The sequence below is a fragment of the Macaca mulatta genome, chromosome 7, assembly GCF_049350105.2.
Source record: "Macaca mulatta isolate MMU2019108-1 chromosome 7, T2T-MMU8v2.0, whole genome shotgun sequence".
NCBI classification, from domain to species: Eukaryota; Metazoa; Chordata; class Mammalia; order Primates; family Cercopithecidae; genus Macaca; species Macaca mulatta.
The window spans coordinates 167821353-167843544 of record NC_133412.1 but is presented as its reverse complement, the minus strand read 5'-3'; the positions used below and the strand labels follow the sequence as shown (position 1 = coordinate 167843544).

Below are 22192 nucleotides of genomic sequence, written 5' to 3'. Positions count from 1 at the left end.
ACTTGCTTCCTTTCTCTCTCCTTCATCACATCAGGGCTGTGGTCATTCAACATCACCACCCCCTGCCATGCTGTTGCCATAGTAACCCTAGACCTTGGCCTTCTTTCAGGCTTGTCTTCCACTCTGGAATTCGCTCACCCACCTGCCTCTGTGGGGGCAGAGGAGGGAGCGAGCCAGCCTGGGCCTTACTTTATTTCTTGCCTGATTGTTGAAAAACAGAATCCAACTTCCCAGAAGGCACAAGGGGAAATGAATCACTCTTTGAGCTAGCAGGTTTGCTTTTCAGCCAATAAAATCAAGGGGTAGAAACGAAGGCGTGCATTCCCCTGAGCCCCAGAGGCCTTGGGTGCCCTCAGGCACTTACTGGACAGCTTCTCCTGAGTGAAGCCCAGAGCTGGTATAACTAACTCAAAATGGCCTCGCCAGGCAATTTCCTTTACAGAACATTTCCTCGTCAAGTTCTCCTGACGCTGCACTCATGTCGAGCTCAGGGCTGTGTTTTAGGGGCAGGAAGGGAGAGGAACCCCTTTGGGCTTTCCCATTCCATCTTCCTCTCTTCTGCAAGGACTTTTCCACAATACAAGAGTAGTCTGTCTATTGCTCCAAATATCGGTTTCCTGGTTTCCTGGCAGCGAGCCTATTCCTGTGGTTGCAGCACTATTTGGGCCAGGGAACCCCATGTCACACAATTACTGGAATATTTTGACTCTTAAACAATCATCAACACTGGAGGCAGCTCTCCGGCCTGTTCCCCTGGTCACCTTCTCCTTGGTGAAAATTCTGGGTTTGTGACAGTAAGACATCCCGCTTGCCAGAGCCAAGAGCCTGGGCCAGCTGGGTCTTGTTCTAAAGTCCATGGCTGAGTTTTCAATATCGGCCCTGGGCCTCCTGGACACTGAGCAAGTGCCCTAGAGTGCACATGGCAAGCAGCCACGATCCCCAAAGCCTAGAAGATTCTTTGAGCTGTTCCTAAAGTAACAGCGCCCAATCTTTCAGTCCAGGACAGACTCTGGGGGAAGATTCCGCCCCCACTAGATCTACCAAGAGAGGAGAGCTGAGAGCTGAACGCTTATTTAGAAAAACTTCTGGAAGCTCAGTTAGGAATTTCAGGCACCACTGTGGTGAGAAGGGCCTATAAATCTTCTGCCTTTTGGGAACTTCCCCTTGTGAGGATTCAGTGTCAATTTTCCTGAGTAGCGAAAGTGGCAACATGAAAAAGGTTTAGAGGCCCCAGATGGCAGTGGGATTTTGTGGAGAGACCCCCAGCTCAGAGCCTGTGGCGGCAGCACTGACTGTCAGGGCTGCTGGAATGAGGGTAATAATAATATAGCTAATGTTTGCATAGCACTGTTGTGAGACTTGACATATACAGTCACTGTTTAATCCTCCCAATAGCCCTATGAGGTCAGTAGTGTTATCATCATCCCAGTTTATAGATGAATATACTGAGGCCCAGAGATGTGAAATGACTTCCCCAGGATCACACAGCTTCTAAGGAGCACAGCTGGGACTTGAACCCAGGAATTCTGGTTTTGAACATGCTGGCAACCTGGACGCCACCGAGTGGGAGTGAAATGGCCTGCCTGGCAGGAGGATCAGCGCTGATAGGAGAGCGTGTGGGAACTGTTGTGCTGGCCCTGAAGGCACAGGGTGAGCTGGGCCGAGGAAAAGGAAAGGAGACGTTCTTCCTGGCTGGGTCGTTCCCAGCTCTTACTGTCCCGGGAACTCCGTGTCCATGGTCAAGGGCTGGAGACGGTGCTGGAACCCAGCTGCCTCTGATGTCCTGGCCACCAAGAAAACCACAGGGTCCGGCCCAGAGAAATGCATTTGCCAGACATCACCGAGGCTCAGAGCAAACAGAACCACATCCCATTCACCTGCCTTGCCCTGTGGAAGGGGTGGTTTATTCTCACAGACTCTGGGTGGGTCCACTCCACATACTCAACCAGTCTGAGCTGGACCACCTGGGTCAGAAAGGTGGGGAAACTGAGGGCCAATAGGGCGAGGATTTGCCCGAAGATCCAGAGCACAGAGCCTGGATGCAAAAGCGAGAGCCTCTGGGTCTGCAATGTGCTCTGTGGCCACAGCCACTGTCCTGGGAGAGCCACGGGCCACATCTCCGTAGCCACAGGAGGGGGCAGTGCCTCACTGGGCTCTTCTGACCAGGTCCCTGTGGAAGCCGCCCTGGTGGTGTCTGCCCTTCCGTGGCTTTCTCAGCCCCTGCTCTGGAGCAAGCTACTAGCCCTGCCTGAGGCAGCTGACTGCCCACACCCTGTCCCCTTCCCATAAACCTGGGTAACCTGCTGGAGTGGGACTTGGAGCTCCTCATACCTTGTGTCTGGGACCAGGTCTGCCAGGGGAGTCTGGGGCAAACCCCGGAGGGGCAGGCAGAGGATGCATTTATTGAGTGTCTACCACATACGAGACACTGAACCAGGGTCTTCGTGGCATCGTGTTGTTTACTCGGAACAACCACCCTGTTGTAGAAAGGGCCCGCCCCCTTTCCAGAGGCAGAAACTTGCTCCAAGAGGTTGGATGCTCTGCCAGAGGCTGCACAGCGCCAGGGTGTGGAATGTCCAGGCCCTGCCCATCTCAGTGCCGCTCCCCACTCCCCACGGGCCAGCACCTGCTGTCCTGGACTCCTGGACATTCGGCGTCTTCCTCGTCCCCTACTCTAAACACAGAACTACTCACACCCAGCCCTCCCCTGCCGCATCCTCCTGCTCGGAACAGATGAGCAGCCCTGGGAGGGCTATGGTTTTGTGGGGTCGATGACCTTGCCCAGAAAGAGGACACTCTGGGTGCTGGTGGAAAAGATCACCACAAGGAAGGGCCGGTTGAACCGCAGGACATGGCGATTGGTCTGGGCAGAGAAGAATTTGACCGCAAAGCCGGTGGCTGCTGCAGCCTCGGTGCCAGCCTCATCCACATCCAAGGTGGCCTTGTGGAAACTCTGGGAGGAAAATCACAAGCATTATCTCCAAGCCAGCACGGGAGGGGGCCTGGACAAGACTGCGAGAGTCAGAAACTGCTAGGGAATACATTGCCCTTTATAGCCTGCGAGGTCACTTCTTGGGGATAACACAGTAAGAATTTCATTTGGGAGGATTTTTGAGCTGGAGACCTCCTGCCACACACAGTCACGGCAGCTCTCATTAAATGCTTGCTCTGTGCTCGGGGCTTTGCATGCATCTTATTTGATCTTCATAGCCATCCTATGAGGTCAGCAGTATGATGCGCATTTTAAAAGTGAGGAATATAAATTCAGAAACTAGTACCCCTTCAATAACATAAGAGGAAGAACCAGAATTCAGCTCAAACCCAAGGCTCTACCCCCTCGCGCACTTTTCTTAGCAGAAGTCTTTTTTTTTTTTTTTTTTTTTTTTTTTGAGACGGAGTCTCTCTCTGTCGCCCAGGCTGGAGTGCAGTGGCTGGATCTTAGCTCACTGCAAGCTCCGCCTCCCGGGTTCCCGCCATTCTCCTGCCTCAGCCTCCCGAGCAGCTGGGACTACAGGCGCCCGCCACCTCACCCGGCTAGTTTTTTCTATTTTTTAGTAGAGACGGGGTTTCACCGTGTTAGCCAGGATGGTCTCGATCTCCTGACCTCGTGATCCGCCTGTCTCGGCCTCCCAAAGTGCTGGGATTACAGGCTTGAGCCACCGCGCCCGGCCTTAGCAGAAGTCTTGAGTCTCTTTCTCTCATCTACGAAGTCTCCCTCATACAGATGCACCCAATGCAGCCTCAGCTGTGTCTCTCCTCTCTGTTTCCTCCTTTTTTTTTCTTTATTTATTATTATTATTGTTTTTTGAGATGGAGTCTCATTCACTCTGTCACCCAGGCTGCAGTGCAGTGGCCTGATCTCTGGACACATTGCAACCTCCACCTCCCAGCCTCAAGTGATTCTCCTACCTCAGCCTCCTGAGTAGCTGGGATTACAGGTGCCCACCACCTGCCACCACACCAGGCTAATTTTTGTATTTTTAGTAGAGTTGGAGTTTCACCATTTTGGCCAGACTGGTCTCGAACTCCTGACCTCAAGTGATCTGCTCGCCTCTGCCTCCCAAAGTGCTGGGATTACAGGTGTGAGTTATCACGCCCGGCCCTGCCTCCATTTTCTATCATTGCATGTATCTCTCTATGAAGACGTTGTATCTCTGACTCGTCTGGGAGAGCTGTCTGAGTTGGGGGGCTGATTTGACACTATATCCCAGCACCGAGCACCACGTCCAGGGCTGGCTAATTGGTGGATGCTGATGTCTGTAGATGACTGAACACACTCAGGCTCTGAGACTCCATGGGGCAGCTTGGGAGCCCCATCACCTGGCAACTCCCATGGGCACAAGTGCCCCACCGAGTTCTCTAGGGGTTGATGACTTACTTTGGATGCCTCCAGTTTTCGCTGTTTGGTGATGCCAGATAAGTCAGCCCACTTGGAGAACAGATCCACGAAGCCCAGCCTGGGCAAAATCTGATCTAATACATAGGAGCCAGAAATGGAGAACTTGGGGAAATGCAACTCTAGCTTCTTGTAAAAATTCCTGAAAAGGGGCATTGGGTTAAAACATTAGATTAATGAACAAGCCAGGATTCCTGCTGGGCATAGCCCTCCTTGGTGGCCCTCTTTAGCTGGCTGTATTCCATCTGAGTTCTATCCCCACAAACAGCTTTGGCTCAGACTACCTCCCACAAACGGGTGTTGAAAGGCCAGGTTCCTTTGTCCTCAGGGCCTGCCGTCTGTGGGATCTCCTGTCCGTGGTAGCCCCTCTTCAGAGGTTGTTTTCTGTGGGTGTTCAGGTGCCCAGGGAGACAGATGTAAGTCCCGCCAGGTGGCAGCTTTGCCCTTGCCTCTGTTACAGCCCTGTGGGTTTTATTCTTTGTGAACCAGCTAATTTCTTTGTATTGGATTCCCTCTACCATGAAAGTTGTGTGATTTTTCTATTCACATGTGCCCTTGGGCTAGGATGCTTTTCTTATATATGGTTGAAGACTTTTTCCAATCATAGCCGGCATGATGGGAAGCCTTCCTGTTAATTCCTTGGGTGGGTGGATGGAGTTTTTTTGAATCGCGCCATGGCAGCTTAGTCAACCTTCTGGGCCAGAGGGGCTACCTCTTCATTGCACAGAGGTAACCCCCCAAGAGTCAGAGTCACTTGACCCAAGTCTTGTGCAGTGGAAGAGCTATGTCTAGAACCAGGACTCTGAACTCCTACTGTGGTTCTTTTTTCCCTAACGAGGGAGAAGTCATATTTTAAATATAATAGGAGAGTTCATCATTTAACAGAAGCCCATGGAAGGTCTCAGAGCAAGTGAGAATTCTCTCATAATTGGCAATCACTCCCTATTTTGGGGCACTGTCTTTCATTAGAAAGGTATATTTGATGGATAGTACTGTAGATTCAGCCCCCATAGCACACTGATTACCTCTTCTGCAACAAGTTGTTCCACCTCATTAGCATCTCTGGAGTCAAAACCTCTTCAATCTCCCTCATTTTGCCTTCGTTAGGGAGAATGAAAAACACAGTTGCGTCTCCTTTGTAATCCATCCGTAGCACTGAGCAGGGCAAGTATCTGTCATGAAGATACCAGTGGTGCTCCTGGTCCTGCAGCATCATGGGCACCTGGACTGTTGTATTCTCATCAACATAGAAGTCTTTGGGAGTGGTCCTCGAGGAAATGAATGGTTTCTCCCACAGGGCTGAAGGGAAGATGAAAAGAAGGTACAGGACATCTGTGGGCCACAGAGTCAGTCCTCCAGCCAGGGAAGGCCACCTGGTGTTCCGAGCTACTGAAAGAGTAGCTCCAGATCCTGCCCTATGAGCTCATCAAGGTGTCCCATTTTGACCATTCAAAACCTGACATGCCTGGGGAATGGATCCCTTAGGCCTCATTTAAATTTTAAAATGAGAGATAGCAGAGGATGTTCATTTTCTAATATGTGAATAGGATTGATAGAGAAGAAACCAGGGATGCTGGAAAGAGGGGTTCATTGTTAGGTAAGCATCCTTGAGAAGGAGAGAGGAGATAGCAGAGTGTGAGCAGAGGGGTTGGCCTTCCCTGAGAGGTGGGTCACTACTGCCATGATGAGAGGAGGACGTCTGAGCTTGTGGGTTCAAATGCAGGGAGGTGAGTAGATTTGGAGGTGAGAAGATTTGGAGGTGAGTAGATTTAGAGATGAGAGGATGAGAGATTTCCTGTTTAACTGATTCTATTTTCTCAATGACGAGTGAGACAAGATTTTTAAGTGAAAGTCGTGAGTGGGGAGGACATTTGAGAAGGATGAATCTGTTATTTTAGTAGTTTTGGAGAGTAGAGATATATAAGATATGTAAGTGGGATTGTTGGACAGTGTAGAGAGATCAATGAAGATTTACATTCACAAATATCAAATGAGACCATCAGTCTAGTTGGATGTTTTTCTTCAACCACATTCAGCTGCTGGGTGCAGATGTAGACGAGTTAGACCTTTAGGTTTAAGCAGGTTTGCAGTTTTGGAGGGTAAGTATGATAGAGGGAAGGAAAACCAAGGAAGTTAAGACTTCAGAGTGTTTGCAAGGAAGTGACCACAATGATGGCCATGCAGTGTGAGGAGGGAAGCAAGGACAGCAGGCGATGTGCAATGAGGTGGTGGCAGGTAGGGTGAATGGACTGAGGTCTCCATGCCAGGAATTTTCGTCCAGGGAAAAGCAAGGGATCTGGGATTATAATCAATGTCTTCCTGACAGTGAAACCCGTACTACTGTTTCTCTTCCTTCCTTAGTTAATTTTTTTTTTAAGTTTAAAAGTTTTGTTATTTCAAAGCAAAGTTTCTTTTTTGGAGATGGAGTCTCTTTCTGTCGCCCAGGCCAGAGTGCAGTGTTGCAATCTCAGCAACCTCCACCTCCTGGGTTCAAGCGATTCTCCTGCCTCAGCCTCCTGAGTAGCTGGGATTACAGGCATGTGCCATGAAGCCTGGCTAATTTTTTTTTTTTTTTTTTTTTGTATTATTAGTAGAGACAGGGTTTTGCCATGCTGGCCAGGCTGGTCTTGAACTCCTGATTTTAAGATATGCCTGCCTTGGCCTCCCAAAGTGCTAGAATTATAGGTGTGAGCCACTACGCCCAGCCTCAAAACAAAGTTTTTTAAAAAAAGTTTTCAATAGTGCATGAAAATTCCACATGCAAATTACATGGAATAACTAATTTGGCTGAATCATTAGGCTGGGAGTTGCTCCCTAGAATTTTATTCCCTGTAAATTCTGGGTTCAAGCTGGTTAGAACTGTGAGATTTCAAAGTAAATTGCTCTCTGAAGGCCCTGGTGGTCAGATATGACGATGGTCAGACTCAGCAGTGCTTTGTGTGCTCCAGTTTGCCCCTGCTTGTTTCCAAGCTCCTTTTCCCAACTCTAACCCCACTAAACAACAGCAGCCCCAGGCTACCACCAGAAACTACGCAGTGATGCTCCCCTCCATGGCGGCACTCTGATGGCTGGATGAGCCTGGCATATAGATTCCCCTACAAGCTCTGACTTGTCCGCTTGCATCGGCAACTTTCTCTCTGTCCTCCCAACTCTTCTTTCCTCTAGACCTTCACTTTCCCAGCCACAGTTGTGTGGGGCCTAATTCCTAGAACAATCTCCTTACCATTGACTTGAGATGGCTCTCCTTCTCTGATGAAACCCTGACTAATCCACACTGTACAAAATTGTTCGCACACTGTGATATCAACTGTGTGGACATATATGTGTGTGAATGGAAGGTGAAGAAAAGATGCTAAAACATTAACATTTGTTGCCTCTGAGTGGTAGGACTAGAGATTATGTCTACTTTCTCCTTTATGGTTTTACGTATTTGTAAAGCTTCAAAATGAGCATTGTTATCATTACATGAATTATAGTTGCTATTTACTGAGTACATAAAATGGTCAGGGGTCAACAAACAAAAAAGTTTATAGAGATATTAACTGTTTTAGGCACTGCAGATCATTCCATCTCTGCAGTAATGAATCAATCTGCCATTGTAGCACAAAATCAGCCACAGACAATACATAAATGAATGGGCCTGGCTGTGTGCCAATAAAACTTTATTTGCAAAACCAGTGGCTGAACACATTTGGCCCAGGAGCTGTAGTTTGTCCATCTCTTTAGATCCTTTTATAAGGAGTATACACATGGGTTAATCATTTGATCCTCAAAGCCAACTTTTGAAGTAGAGATTCGTCTTATCCCTGCTTTGAGCAAACAAGCTGACCTGTTTGCACTGTTGGTAGAGGCTGAGCTCAGATATGAATCCAGCAATTCAACTCATGATCACTGGCTAGAATGCATTTTGTACATTACTTTTATTAAGAAAATAAATAAGAAAATATGTCTAAAGATAGGAAGGAATGGAAACCTCAATACTACAGAGTCTTCAACATACAACATTCTAACATTGCATTTTCTGAGGGCTGCTTAACTCTATCAAACACAACCTTTTTACTTACCCTTTTGTAAAAATATATTGAACCAGTCAACAAATTAGGGGGTTGGAGGTAGGGGTGTGGATTTAGCACACACCAATGATCTGACTCTCACCTTTGAAGTAAATGTAATTCACCAGCACCATCAAGACGTCCTTCTTGAGCTCACTGACCAAATCCACAATCTTCCCTCGAGTTTCCTTCTTGATGTGGTCGTTGATAAGCTGGATTGTGCCCACAGTGTCGTAGAAGTTGGTGTGGAAGAGTTTGGCCTCATAGAAGGCCGTGGTGTCATTCAGGAATTTTGCAAGGAACTTCAGGTTGTGGCTCAGGAACAGAGCACTGCCCACGCGTGTTTCCAGCCCATGACCGGGGAGGCTGATAGTGTGCAGGAGGTGCTGGAAGCCCCTGTGGATGTCGGACTCAGACAGCTCCGTGAGGTTGAAGCCCAGGCCCTCGAGGATCTGACTGCGGCTGTGTGAGCAGGCCCCCAGGGAAAGCATAGCGTAGGCGGCCGAGATGCTCAGGGGGGAGAAAAAGATGTTCTTCCCCGGGGTCTCCGAAGCGATCAGGTAGTAGAAGCGGAAGGCAAAGTCAGCATTGGCAGGGGCGATCTTGAGGCTGGGGGAGCCCTCACCTGTCTCCAGAATCTGCTGGTGGGAGCTGTTACTGCAACTCTCACCATCATGCTCAACGTGCAGCTGGCCATGAGAAAGGGCCAGTAGTCCAATCAGCAGGAGGAGCAGGTAGTCGATAAGATGCATCCTCTGCACTCTCAAGCCTATGGGAGGGAAGAGAATGCCCAGGAAATTCCCCCAGCAGAACACCTGGGCCTGCTGAGAAGGCGGGCAGTGGGCCAGCACCCAGAGATCGTGAGTGACACCCTCAACTCCTGCAGATGAGCTTGTGAAAGGCAATGTAACGCCCACCACCTTCCACATGTATGGTGACAGCAACACTATTGGATGGCAATGCTTTAGACATACAAGGCACACTCCTCGCATCCATCATGTCATTGTGCTTCCCACCTGTGTGAGCTCTGCACAGCACTAGACTCCATTCTCACCCAACAGAGCAGGAAACAAAGACTCCCAAAGTGACTCACCCAAGTCACCTACCTGACAAATATCCTAGCCAGAACCCACATCCCCAGACTCAGGTGCTGCTTCCCCCACACTTCTCTTTCAGATGAGTTGATTTCATTAGCACAGTGATTTTGCACAGAGGATGGCAATCATCAGAGTTTATTTCAGTGTCTGCTCCACAAACATCTGTGGAGTGCTTTATATCGTTTACAAACCACTTTCATGCCATTTAGTTAGACCCTCCCACTCCTGTAGAGATCAGTAGAACTGGTCTTTGTATTGTTACCCCGTACAGATGAGGACATGGATGTTTAATAAGTGTCCTCACTTATTAAAGTGAGGATCAGGACAAAGTTGCGGGGATAGAATTGGTACCCTTTTCATAATGAACATCTGTCCAAGACAGGATGCTCCAGTTTCTCCCCCACATCTGCTCCTGCCCCATCAAATGGTCCCACCAGTATCTGGTTGTCAGGCCAAAAAGCCTCTAGCCTTCTATCCACCCACAATCCATTTAATCCACTTCCATGGTCTGCAGGGTTGGATTTATTTTATTTTATTTTATTTTTTGAGACAGGGTCTCACTCTGTCACCCAAGCTGGAGTGCAATGGTGTAATCATGGCTCACTGCAGCCTTGACTTCCTGAGCTCCAGTGATCCTCCCACTTCAGCCTTCCAAGTAGCTGTAACCACAGGCGTGCACAGCCACACCCAGCTAAATTTTTGTAGAGTCAGGGGCTCACCATGCTGCCCAAGCTGGTCTCCAACTCCTAGACTTTCCTGTAGGTTCTTCAGCCTCTCCCCCGCTCCACTGCTATGATCCTCAACCAGGGCTCGGAAAACTTTTTCTGCAAAGCGCCAGATAGTAATATCTGTGGTTTTGCAGACCACACAGTCTCTGCTGCCACTACTCAACTCTGCTGTGGCAGCTGGAAACAGTCTCAGACATGCATGAACAGGCGTGGCTGTGTTTCAGTGAAACTTCACTTATGGACACTGAAATGTGAATTTCATATTATTTTCCTATGTCACAAAATGTTGTTCCTCTATTGATTTTTCAACCCTTTGTATATTTACCTTCTATACTTATCACTTATATTTTATATTTATATTTTATATCTTGCATTCTTAGCTCATGGGCGGTGGGCCAGATTTGACCTACAAGCTGTGGTTTGTTGACCCCTGACCTAGACCCTTGCAGAAAGCTTCCTAGTCTTTCTGCTCTCTGTTCTCCACTCAGCAGTTGCAGGGATCATTTAGAAACATACACAGGACCGCATCACTCACAGACACACCTCCCCTCCGGCATGAACTCCCCAAGATCACCTGGATTGGGAGCCAGAAGACCTTGGCCCCCAGTCAGCGCTGCCCTGTACCAGCTGTGTGTCCCTGGGGGAGGCTTTTCTGGGTCTCCAGGCACAGTCACCCACCAGTGCCCATAGATCTGAGGTCGGGGGCTTTCTAGCCTGAGTATTTCTCACCTCTAGCAAGAGTGACCAAGTGTCCCAGCTTGCCTGGGACTTTCCTGGTTTTAGCACTGAAAGTATGTCCTAGAAGAATTTTCAGTCTTGAGCAAAACAGAACAGTTTGTCACCCTCCCTCTAGAGGCTCTCTCGTCTCCATTGTCTCAGAGGGTTACTCACGGCACAGTCTGTCCTGGAGTGGACCCCCTGGGTAGCTGTCTCAGCTCTGTCTTGTCAAGCCCAGGAGGACTGGTCAAACCAGGCCTTCTCAGTACCACCCACTGTCTCCCAACCAGGTAATTATTAACAAACAGGCCACGGGCACAGCACTGCCTAGACAAGGAAAACTCACCAGAAGTTACTTCACCCCCTCCCAAGAAGACACCCCACTTCCCACCTGGGGAACCCCAAGAGGGTTCACTTCTTCATGTTTGTACAGTGCATGGAGGTTCGCCTGGTGCTTGGTGCTCCCTGAGGGCCCGGGGAACCCCTTGGAAGGTCTGGTCTCCACCCGGCCCCTCACTGGCTGTGTGAAGTTGAGCTCATTTACTCCCTCTCTGAGCTTCAGTCATCCACCTCCCGCCTACAACATGAGGGGCTGGATCATACAGGGCAGCAAGCTCCAGCGCCTTCATAGACCAGCTAAGGAAGACTCCATGGTGCCACGGTGGGGAATGGTGGGGATGTGGGGAGACAGCCAGCTCTCTACAGGCCAGGCAAGACCCACTTGTGGGCGGGGCCTTGCAGCAGGGCCTCCAGTTTGCAATCCTGGACTCTGTGATTTCTGAGGATAGAGTCCACTGGGATCTCATAGGTCATACCATAAGGACAGTACATCCCAGGGCAAGGGTGGCATGGGGTGGGACCAGGAACCTCTTTTGGCCAGGAATTCAACTTGCATTTTTCTTCTTCAGCCATGGAATTGTTCTCTCCCCAGTAATCAAACCTCTGCACATTTGCACCTTTATACTCTCCTGGGGCAGCCATTTCTCACACCATGTGGGGAAGGACTGCAGGGAGCAAAGTGGCCCTGGGTGTCCTGACTGAGATGACCATGACCATTCAGGCATCCTCTAGCAGACTTTCTGGGTGTGTTTCCAGCTTGCTGGGCCTTAAGGTAAGTGGAATATATACCACTGAGCAGCACAGTGGGCTGGGATCCCTGAGCGATGGAGACACGTGGGATGGCAGAGCAAGCACAAGCACAGCCCTGGAACCAGCTGGCCTGAGGTCCAAAATGGGTCAACACCAGGACAAGAGAGGAAGCTGGCGGGTCAGGCAGAGTGAGAGCTACTGCCTCAGTGGATTCTCGCTTTCCCTCACTCATCTCTGTCTTTCTCTTGCCTACACACTCTAGGAGTACTATGCGTGGCCCATTTATAAATGAGACAATGTAAGCCTGAAGACATTGTTAGCTCAGATTCCAGAGTCAGAGTCTGCACTGGGGCCATTGAACATGAAGCTCATGTTCCTTCCCAGCACCTGCTGCTTCTCCATGTGGACAGACCTTTCCTGACACCAGAATAGCAGCTCCTACTTTGCTCCCTGCTGTACCATGCACTAGAGCAGAATGTGGTGCAAGAGACATGCTCTATGGATGTTGACTGAGTGAGTCAGTGAGTGAAAGATGGCCATGAACTTTTGCTCTGATGGATATGAAAATACATCATTCCCCTTACAATGGTCTACAGTCTGGGGTTTTGCTCTTTTAGTCTTGCTTCTTCAGTGAGTTAGGGGCTGATGCCACAGATTCCAGAGGTTAGTATGTACTTGGCTGCAGCCCAGGGGATGGACAGCTTGTCCCTGCCATGAGCACACAGTCACTGCCCTTTAGTTCCTAGTGCCTGCCCCTGGGACGCTCTGGACAGAGGTTGGGCTTTGGCATCAGACAGGCTCCCTCACTGCTGAGATGTGTGACTTCAGGCAAGTCACTCCACCTCTCCGAACCTCAGGTTTTCACCTGCCAAATGAGAGGCAATAATCACTAATCAGAAAAACTGATATGAAGGGCAGAGGCAGCACCCTCAAACCTTCCGAGCCCCACATCAGCCTCAATGGGTGCTACCTTCTTCCCTTCCCATCCCAGCAGTGGTGGACAGCCAGACTGTCTGTGTTGAATCTGGACTCCACCACTACTTAAGTTACCTAATTCTGCCTCAGTGTCCTCATCTGTAAACTGTGGGTAATAATTGCCCCTAAACCTCAGGGTTGTCAAGAAGAGTCAGCAAACTTACATCTGTAAAGTCCTAGAATAGCATCTGGCCATAGTGAGTGCAGTGGAAGCGTGAGTTAGTCCGTCGTATTATTCCAGATGGGTTGTACATTACTCATTTATCCCCAAAGGTGTACACATGGCTGAAACCATGTCGTTAAACTTTTTTGGAGTTGTGGTCCTGATTATCTCAAGAAAGTTTTGAACTCTCCCTGAAATATGCACAGATGCATGTTTTACAATTTAGGGAGATTCTTGAATCCCATGAAGTCTGTGCAGTCCCTGTGGGCTAGGGCAGTTATTTTTTCCTGCAAAGAGCAGGCCCATATAAAAGAAAGGTGGAAAGAACTCTCAGGCATGTAATGGGAGCCACTGACTTGGACCCTGCAGGAGAAGGAGGGAATGACTGCCATTGGTGTGGCTGCAGGCTGGGCTCAGTCGCTAGCTCCAGGCTCAGTCCTGCCTAGCAGTCTGGCTGCTTCTTGTCTTAAGGTCTCTGGGAAGGCTTCAGGATTGTTGAACCCTCGCCTATCACATCTTGAAGGCCAAGAGTTTCTTGTTAATCATCCGTAAGGTCCCAGAGGACAATGAATTGTGCCACAGTCATACCTGGGCACATCAGAACAGGCCTGGCCTATAGAAGATGCGTAACAGAAGCCAGTCATTGAATGAATTAATGAATGAATGAATGAAGAATGAATGAATGAAGAGATGCCAAAGGCCCCGCTCAAAGGTGCTGCTCAGGTGTTCCAGTGGCAAGATCCTAAAATCTGCAACACTCTCGGCAAGTACTGGTTTAAGGAAGCGGGGATCAGTTGCCTGATCAGGAAGGCCAGGGTGGATGTGGGGAAGAAGAGGGCTTGACTGTCTCTCTTTGCCCCTAGGAAATACCACTGGACCAGGTGGGGCAGCTGCTGTGACACCATTGATGTCTCCGGCAGGAAGCCAGTTTTTCCAGCATCCCAGAAGCTGCCTGAACTGTGCTGTAGGCATGAATCGCACTCCCTGACACTCTCCTCTGCTCCACTGCATCCTAAATCATAGCCCAGCCCTTTCTCAATGGCTGTCTTGGTCTCCCATTCCAGCACAGGCTCCACTTATGCTGCCCTCCTGCTAACTGCTCCCAAACCCCTTCCCATTCCCTGGATTCCAAATGGAGCCAGGAATTTAATCTGGCTTAAAAAGGCTGTCCTTGTTTTGAATTTGATGGGCAATGTAATAATAATAGTCATCATGAAAAATGTGGGAAAATAAAAAAATCTGTAGAAGAAAATAAAATCATTTGCAAACCTGGTGTTCAGCTTATGACTAGATATAATTGGTTTCCTTCCAGTCTTGTAAGAAATGGGTATGTGCTCATACAGAACAGCAACAACAAAGCTCTTCCAGTCTTGGTTTGGATGGAGGCACAAAGACTATAGATGGTATAGTCCAAAGAGAGCTCCATGCAAAAATTCCAGAGTAGGTTGTCAAGAACAGGTTTGATTCTTAATGATTCTTAAATGCTTTACTTATGTGAAAGAGGACTGAAAAGTGGTGAGAGGTGGGGACTGAGAAGGAATTACAAAGAGGAAAGAGGGAAGTGCTTCTCCCATGTTATCTTAAGAGTGCAGGGCTTCAACAAAACACTCATGCAACACAATATGTATCCCTGAAGTTAGAGAGGCTCAGGGGACTGGGGCTTGATGCTTGTCTGGAAATGCTAAAAGGTGTAGGTGGGCTGTTTAGACTCTCTAGGAACTCTACATCTAATTCTCTGTCCCTCTCTTAAACTCATCATTTTCTATTTGGCGTTTAGATACATGGATACACAGGATACCCATATGTCCTAGTTATGTATGGCTGGGAAACAAGCCACCCCAAATTTAGTGGCATAAAACAACGGCAGTTGTTTGTCATTATTATTGCTATCTCTACAGTTCTGGGAGTTGATTGGGCTCAGCTGGGTGGTTTTTGCTCAGGGTGTCTTATGAGGTTGCAGTTGGACAGGAGCTGAGACTAGAGTCATCTTTAAGGTGGATATGCTTTCAGACCACCACATGTGATGTCCCTGTTGGACTATGGGCTTTTAGGAAGCAAGGAAAGTGTTTTATTCCTTTTCTTCCTGAATTTGTGTCTTTCCCTCTAACTTTCATAGCTTAGCACATTGCTTAGCATAGAACAAGTCCTATGTTAGGGTCTGTTGAATAAAAAACAATAATTAGACTTCATTCAGGATCATCCTGGTGGATGGGAGGCAAGACTAGATTGCAGCTGTGACTCGGATGGACAGAGCAGCATGCGGAGGCTTGCAGGGTGAATTTTAGTGCCAAAATGACTTCAAGAACAAACCAGGAATCCTGAGAGGACACACAGACCCTCTGAAGGAAGTGGACTGCCCCTGCAGAACCGGGAGACACCCCAAATACTGTGAGCACCCAAACTGCGGAAATGGGAAAGGGAGACCCTCCGCTATGAAACACATATCCCTACTGGGGAAAATGGAGGCGTAGTTTGTGGGAGAAGTTTCTGACCTTACCTGGAGTTGAGTCAATTTAGAGAGCCAAGAGAAATACAGGGGTAGAGAAAGCAGTGGGAAAGGCCCTGGGAGCTTGCTGGATCCCCAAGCAGGCTATTCCTGCCTGGCACCACAGGAGCCCTTCGGGAGAGTGGCCAGAGGTGTGGGGGAAAATGCCACAGGGAGAAGGAAGTCTCCAGCTGAAATTTGTAACAACTTGAAGAGGGCAAGAAGCTTCCTGGCCAGAAGTCAGGGAAGGGTGCAAATCCAGTGTGCAGACTCCACAGGTAGGGGAAGAACCAAAGCCCTGTTCTTTCACGGTTGGGAGGTGGGTAACCTGGGGCAAGTTCTCAAGCCCTGCTCGCCCACTGCCTGGAAACAGACTCAGGGCTATTAGCAGGGGCATGGTGGGAGTGAGACTGGCCCTTCAGATTGTTTGGGAGCTGGGTGAGGCCTGTGACTGCTGGCTTTCCCCCACTTTGCTGACCACCTGCATGACTCAGTAGAGGCAGCCGTAATCCTCCTAGGTACACAACTCCATTGACATGGGAACCTCACTCCCATCCCACACAGCAGCCATAACAAGGTCCACCCAAGGAAAGTCAGAGCTCAGACACACCTAGCCCTGCCCCTCGATGGAGCTTCCCTATCCACCCTAATAGCTGAAAACAGAGAACATATACTCTTGGGAGTTCTAGAACCCCACCACGACCAGTTCCTTTCCATACTACCACAACTGATGCTCTCTGGAAAGCACCAGCTCCTGGCAGAAGGCCAACCAATACAAAAATAGAACATTAAACCACCAAAGCTAAACATCCTCACAGAGTCCATTTCATACCCCTGCCACCTCCACCAAAACAGGCGCTGGTATCCATGACTGAGACCCACAGACGGTTCACATCACAGGACTCTGTGCAGACAACCCCCAGTACCAGCCTGGAGCCGGGCAGACTTGCTGGGTGGCTAGACTCGGAAGAAAGATATCACTGCAGCTTGGCTCGCAGGAAGCCACATCCATAGGAAAAGGGGGAGAGTACTACATCAAGGGAACACAGTGTGGAACAAAAGAATCTGAACAACAGCCTTCAGCCCTAGACCTTCCCTCTGACGGAGCCTACCCAAATGAGAAGGAACCAGAAAACCAACTCTGGTCATATGACAAAACAGGGCTCTTCAACACCCACCCCCCCACCCCCCCACCCCACACTAGCTCACCAGTAATGGATCCAAACTAAGAAGAAATCCCTGATTTATCTAAAAAAGAATTCAGGAGGTTAGTTATTAATCTAATCAGGGAGGCACCAGAGAAAGGTGAAGTCCAATGCAAGGAAATAAAAAAATAATACAAGAAGTGAAGGGAGAAATACTAGAGGAAATAGATGGCATTAAAAAAAAATCAAAACTTCAGGCAACATTGAACACACTGATAGGCAACATTGAATACTGGATAGAAATACAAAATGCTCTGGAAAGTCTTACAATAGAATTGAACAAGTAGAAGAAAGAAATTCAGAGTTCAAAGACAGGTCTTCAAATTAACTCAATCCAACAAAGACAAAGAAAAAAGAATAAGAAAATATGAACAAAGCCTCCAAGAAGTGTGGGATTATGTTAAATGACCAAACCTAACAATAATTGGTGTTCCTGAGGAAGAAGAGAATATTCTCTGGGAATAATCAAGGAAATCTTCCCCAGTCTTGCTAAAGACCTAAATATCCAAATATAAGAAGCACAAAGAACACCTGGGAAATTCATTGCAAAAGATAATCACCTAGGCACATTGTTATCAGGGTTATCTAAAGTTAAGACAAAGAAAAGAATTTTAAGAGCTGTGACACAAAACCACCAGGCAACCTATAAAGGCAAACTCATCAGATTAACAGCAGATTTCTCAGCAGAGAAATCTACAAGCTAAAAGGGATTGGGGCCCTATCTTCAGCCTTCTCAAACAAAACAATTTTCAGCCAAACATGTTTATCTAGTGATATTAAGCATCAGCAAAAAAGGTAAAATACTTAGGAATATACCTAACCAAGGAGGCAAAAGACCTCTATTAGGAAAACTACAAAACACTCCTGAAAGAAATCACAGATGACAAAAACAAATGAAAACACATCTCATGCTTATGGATGGGTAGTATCAATATTGTGAAAATGACCATACTACCAAAAACATTCTACAAATTCAAGGCAATCCCCATCAAAATACCACCATTATTTTTCACAGAACTAGGAAAAACAATTCTAAAATTGACATGGAACTAAAAAAAGTGCCTGCATAGCCAAAGCAAGACTAAACAAAAAGAATAAATCTGGGGGCATCACACTACCTGATTTCAAGCTATACTGTAAGACCATAGTCACCAAAACAGCATGGTACTGGTTTAAAAATAGGCACATAGACCAATGGAACAGAATAGAGAGCCTAGAAATAAATCCAAATACTTACAGCCAACTGATCTTTGACAAAGCAAACAAAAACATAAACTGGGGGAAAGGACACCCTTTTCAGAAACGGTGCTGGGATAATTAGCTACACGTAGAAGAATGAAACTGGATCCTCGTCTCTCATCTTAATACAAAAATCAAGTCAAGATGGATTAAGGACTTAAATCTAAGACCTGAAACTATAAAAATTCTGGAAGATAATATTGAAAAAACCCTTCTAGACATTGGCTTAGGCGAGAGTTTCATGACCAAGGACCCAAAAACAAATGCAATAAAAACAAAGATAAATAGTTGGGACCTAATTAAACTAAAGAGCTTTTGCATGGCAAAAGGACCCATCAGCAGAGTAAACAGCCCACAGAGTGGGAGAAAATTTTCACAATCTATACATCTGACAAAGAACTAATATCCAGAATCTACAGTGAACTCAAACACATCTGTAAGAACAAAACAAACAATCCCATCAAAAAGTGGGCTAACGAAATGAATAGACAATTCTCAAAAGAAGATATACAAATGGCCAAGAAACATATGAAAAAATCCTCAATGTCACTAATGATCAGGGAAATGCAAATCAAAACCACAATGTGTTACCACCTTACTACTGCAAGAATGGCCATAATCATAAAATCAAAAAACAATAGATGTTGGCATGGATGCGGTGAACAGAGACCACATCTGCACAGCTGGTGGGAATGTAAATGAGTACAGCCACTATGGAAAATAGTGTGGAAATTCCTTAAAGAACTAAAAGTAGAACTACCATTTGATCCAGCAATCCCTCTACTGGGTAACTACCCAGAGGAAAAGAAGTCATTATATGAAAAAGATACTTGCACACACATGTTTATAGTAGCACAATTTGCAATTGCAAAATCATGGAAGCAACCCAAATGCCCATCAGTGAATGGGTGAAGAAACTGTAGTAGGTATTCACAATGGAATACTACTCAGTCATAAAAAGGAATGAATTAATGGCATTTGCAGCGACCTTGATGAGACTGGAGACTTTATCCTAAGTGAGGTAATTCAGGAATGGAAAATCAAACATCGCATGTTCTCATTGATACGTGGGAACTAAGTTATGGGGATATACAGGCATAAGAACGATAAAGTGGACTTTGGGAACTTGGGGGAAGGGTGGGAGGGAGGCGAGGGATAAAAGACTACAAATATGGTACAGTGTATACTGCTCGGGTGATGTGTGTACCAAAATCTCACAAATCACCACTGAAGAACTTACTCATATAACCAAATACCACCTGTATCCCAATAACCGATGGAAAAAAATAATAAAAATAACTATAATAATAACTACAACAAAACCAGCTCCTGTTTGTTGAGTTTTTGCAATGTACTGGGTCTTGTGTTTGATGATGTATTGACATTAAGTCATCCTGGGAATCCCAACAGACATGCTTTATCCTCATTAAAGAGAGGAGGTGGTGGAGGCCCAGGGGGGGCTAAATATCTTCCTTGAGGTCATACAGCTCCTATATGGGAAAACTTAGATTTGAACCCAGAAATTTCTTTTCACCTCCACCTTGACTAGTACTGTTAGAAAGGAAATTTAATCTCAACCAATTGTGCAGCCACCCAGGGGCAGTCCCAACCCACACTTTCCTCTCAAAGAGGATAGGACTCTTTTCTTGGGTTATGTGGGTAGAGTGAGTCCCCTGTGGGCCTGTGACCCTGCAGGAAGCTGTGCATCTCCCAGGGAAATTCTGCTACCCTGAGGCCACACCCACAGTCACGGAGGCTAGGCCACTGCCCCCTAAGAACACAGAGGTGGAAACCAAAGAATTCAGCTGCTTTTTGCCCAAGACCAACATTCCTCAAAATGTGACGCTGGAGTCCTCCATAAGAGAGGTACTCGTTAATTATTTTTGAGACAGAATCTTGCTCTGTCACCCAGGCTGGAGGTCAGTGGCACGATCTTGGCTCACTACAGCCTCAACCTCCTGGCCTCCCACCACAGCCTCCCAAGTAACTGGGACTTCAGGCATGCACCACCACGCCCACCACAGCCTCCCAAGTAACTGGGACTTCAGGCATGCACCACCACGCCCAGCTAATTTTTGTACTTTTTGTAGAGACGAGGGTTTCACTGTGTTACCCAGGCTGGTCCGGAACTCCTGGGCTCAAGCCATCCATCCACCTTGGCCTCCCAAAATGCTAGGAGCCACTGTGCCTGGCCTAGAAGTTGTTATTAAAAGCAAAGAACCACAGGTTTTCCCCCAAGTCTCTTGAATCAGAATCATGGGTGTGGGCGTGCAGGGCGGGTCTTGGTGGGGGGGGGGGGCTGCACTTAATTCTTTCCCCAAGGGAGTCTTCAGAATCACCCACCGTCTCAGGGCAAGCGCTTGGCGGGGCCTGATCGCTGCAGTTTGAACTTTCACCACCAGAGGGCGCACCTCCATTTCTTAACCGCGCTGGCACCACCTCCACCTTTAGGCGCTCCTAAAACCCGCGCCCTGGGACTTTGGGTGGGAAACGGTGGCTTTTGCGTTTGGGAACACAGGGTTAGTCCTCTACTATTCTGAAAGTGTTAACACTAGCTCATCTAGCCAAACACCCCCTCTTACGTGAGGGACAGAACTTGACTAAGGCAAGTTAATGGAGGAGCTGGGCTCAGAAAGATTCGCAACAGCAGGGTCCACACCACACAGGCCCCTTCCTCTCCTGAGCTTAGACTTGTCGAAGGTTGGAGGGGAAAGAGAAATAGCCTCTGGCCCCGTGGGGAGAAGACTTCAGAGGACCCTGCGTTCATTCGTTCATTGATTCATGCACTTGTTCTCAGCTGCTTACTGAGCTCCTGCTGCAGTGAGCAAAATCACCCTGTTTTGGTTGGTGGGAGCCGCCCCTGCAGCTGCACAGTGTGGGCGGGCTCTGAAGAGGAGAGCAGGAGCTGGGATTGACGGCAATGGGGACTCGCTCCAGCTGGGGGAGGGGGCCTTCAGGAAGGGCTTCCTGGAGAAGGAGCGTTTGAGCTGAGCAGAATGACAAGGAGGTACCAAGTGTGGAACAGTGTTCCAGGTAGGGGAATAGCATGGGCAAATGTCCTGCAGAAGTATGGAGCATGGAATGATGATGGCTGTGCTCGGGGGCCGGGGCACATCCAGGACACGGACGTGAGCAACCTTGACCTTAGAGAGCAGCAAGGACATGGTGAGGCAGCCCCAGGTGCGGCCATAGGCCGTAGAGCAAGGGGAGGGAAGGGGAGATAGGGGCAGGCATCGTGGAGGAGGGGGTGTTAGGTTGATCCCGATTTGGTTTGATTTGAGGACGCTGATTCTGGCCATGCAGAGCAGGTATCACCTTAGCCATGAGGATTTTCTAACTGATGCTGAGCTGGTGATTTCAGAAGGCAGAGATATTTCTGAACTGAGGAGGGGATGGCGATTTCTGTTCTTCAAGGGCCTGCTTCATCCTCCAAACCCTATCCCTCTGCCCACCATGGCTGTAGCCCAGCCTTGCCGCCCTTCCTACCCCAGGCTTCCTGCATACGCTGCGGTCTCTGTGCAGTGCTAACCAAAGTCCAGACTCAGAGCAAACACCTGACCTTCTGCCCTGTCCTTCTGAACCCCTCAACTCAGGGCCTCCTAGGTCTCAGTGCTTTGGAGCTGTTGTGGATTGTAGCATAAGGAGAGGAGCAGGTTTTCCAAACTCCTGTGCGGCTATGAAGGACTTGCAGCAGGCCCTTGGAATGCAGTCTGACTCCGTTTCTCGATGCTTGGCTGCTGACAGCTTTTAATCTTGGTTCCTCCCTCTCCCCTTTCTGCCCCACCTCTGGGCCCACTGATGGGATAGCCCAGTGCTTCTCAAACTGTGCTTGGGAATTCTCACCCCAGCCCCACACACTAACCACCATAAAACACCAAGACAGTCAGTCTTCCTTCCGTGATTTCTCAAGTCATGTTCAGAGCACCTTAGGCAACCTGCCCTGCCGTCCTGAGAAGCCTCATAGGGTGAGCATTAGATCTTTCTATATCCTCGGGTGCATGTGTGTTGCTGTTGGTCTCAACATCCAGATCAAATTTGAGTGGGAG

At 48.1% G+C, this 22192-nt stretch overlaps 1 protein-coding gene and 1 long non-coding RNA gene across 9 annotated transcripts; one reads left to right on the top strand and one right to left on the bottom strand.

The window, feature by feature from the left end:
* Positions 1-2441: 2441 nt before the first annotated feature.
* SERPINA4 (serpin family A member 4) lies at positions 2442-11278 on the bottom strand. Of its 8 annotated transcripts, XM_077941658.1 has the most exons (7): positions 11165-11266; positions 10265-10369; positions 9555-9707; positions 8552-9217; positions 5422-5695; positions 4379-4538; positions 2442-2953 (listed from the first exon to the last, which is right to left on the bottom strand). In XM_077941658.1, exons 4-7 carry the CDS (start codon positions 9198-9200, stop codon positions 2753-2755), a joined length of 1284 nt encoding a protein of 427 aa, XP_077797784.1. In that variant the 5' UTR covers positions 9201-9217; positions 9555-9707; positions 10265-10369; positions 11165-11266; the 3' UTR covers positions 2442-2752. The 8 variants fall into 8 exon arrangements, with proteins under 8 accessions (XP_077797784.1, XP_077797781.1, XP_077797782.1 ...); XM_077941655.1 differs by lacking the exon at positions 9555-9707 and having other exon boundaries at positions 11165-11240; XM_077941656.1 differs by lacking the exon at positions 9555-9707 and having other exon boundaries at positions 11003-11212.
* Positions 11279-11960: 682 nt separating this feature from the next.
* LOC114679634 (uncharacterized) lies at positions 11961-14488 on the top strand. The gene is made up of 2 exons (XR_003731696.2): positions 11961-12101; positions 14081-14488. It is a non-coding gene; the product is annotated as an uncharacterized LOC114679634 (long non-coding RNA).
* Positions 14489-22192: the final 7704 nt, after the last annotated feature.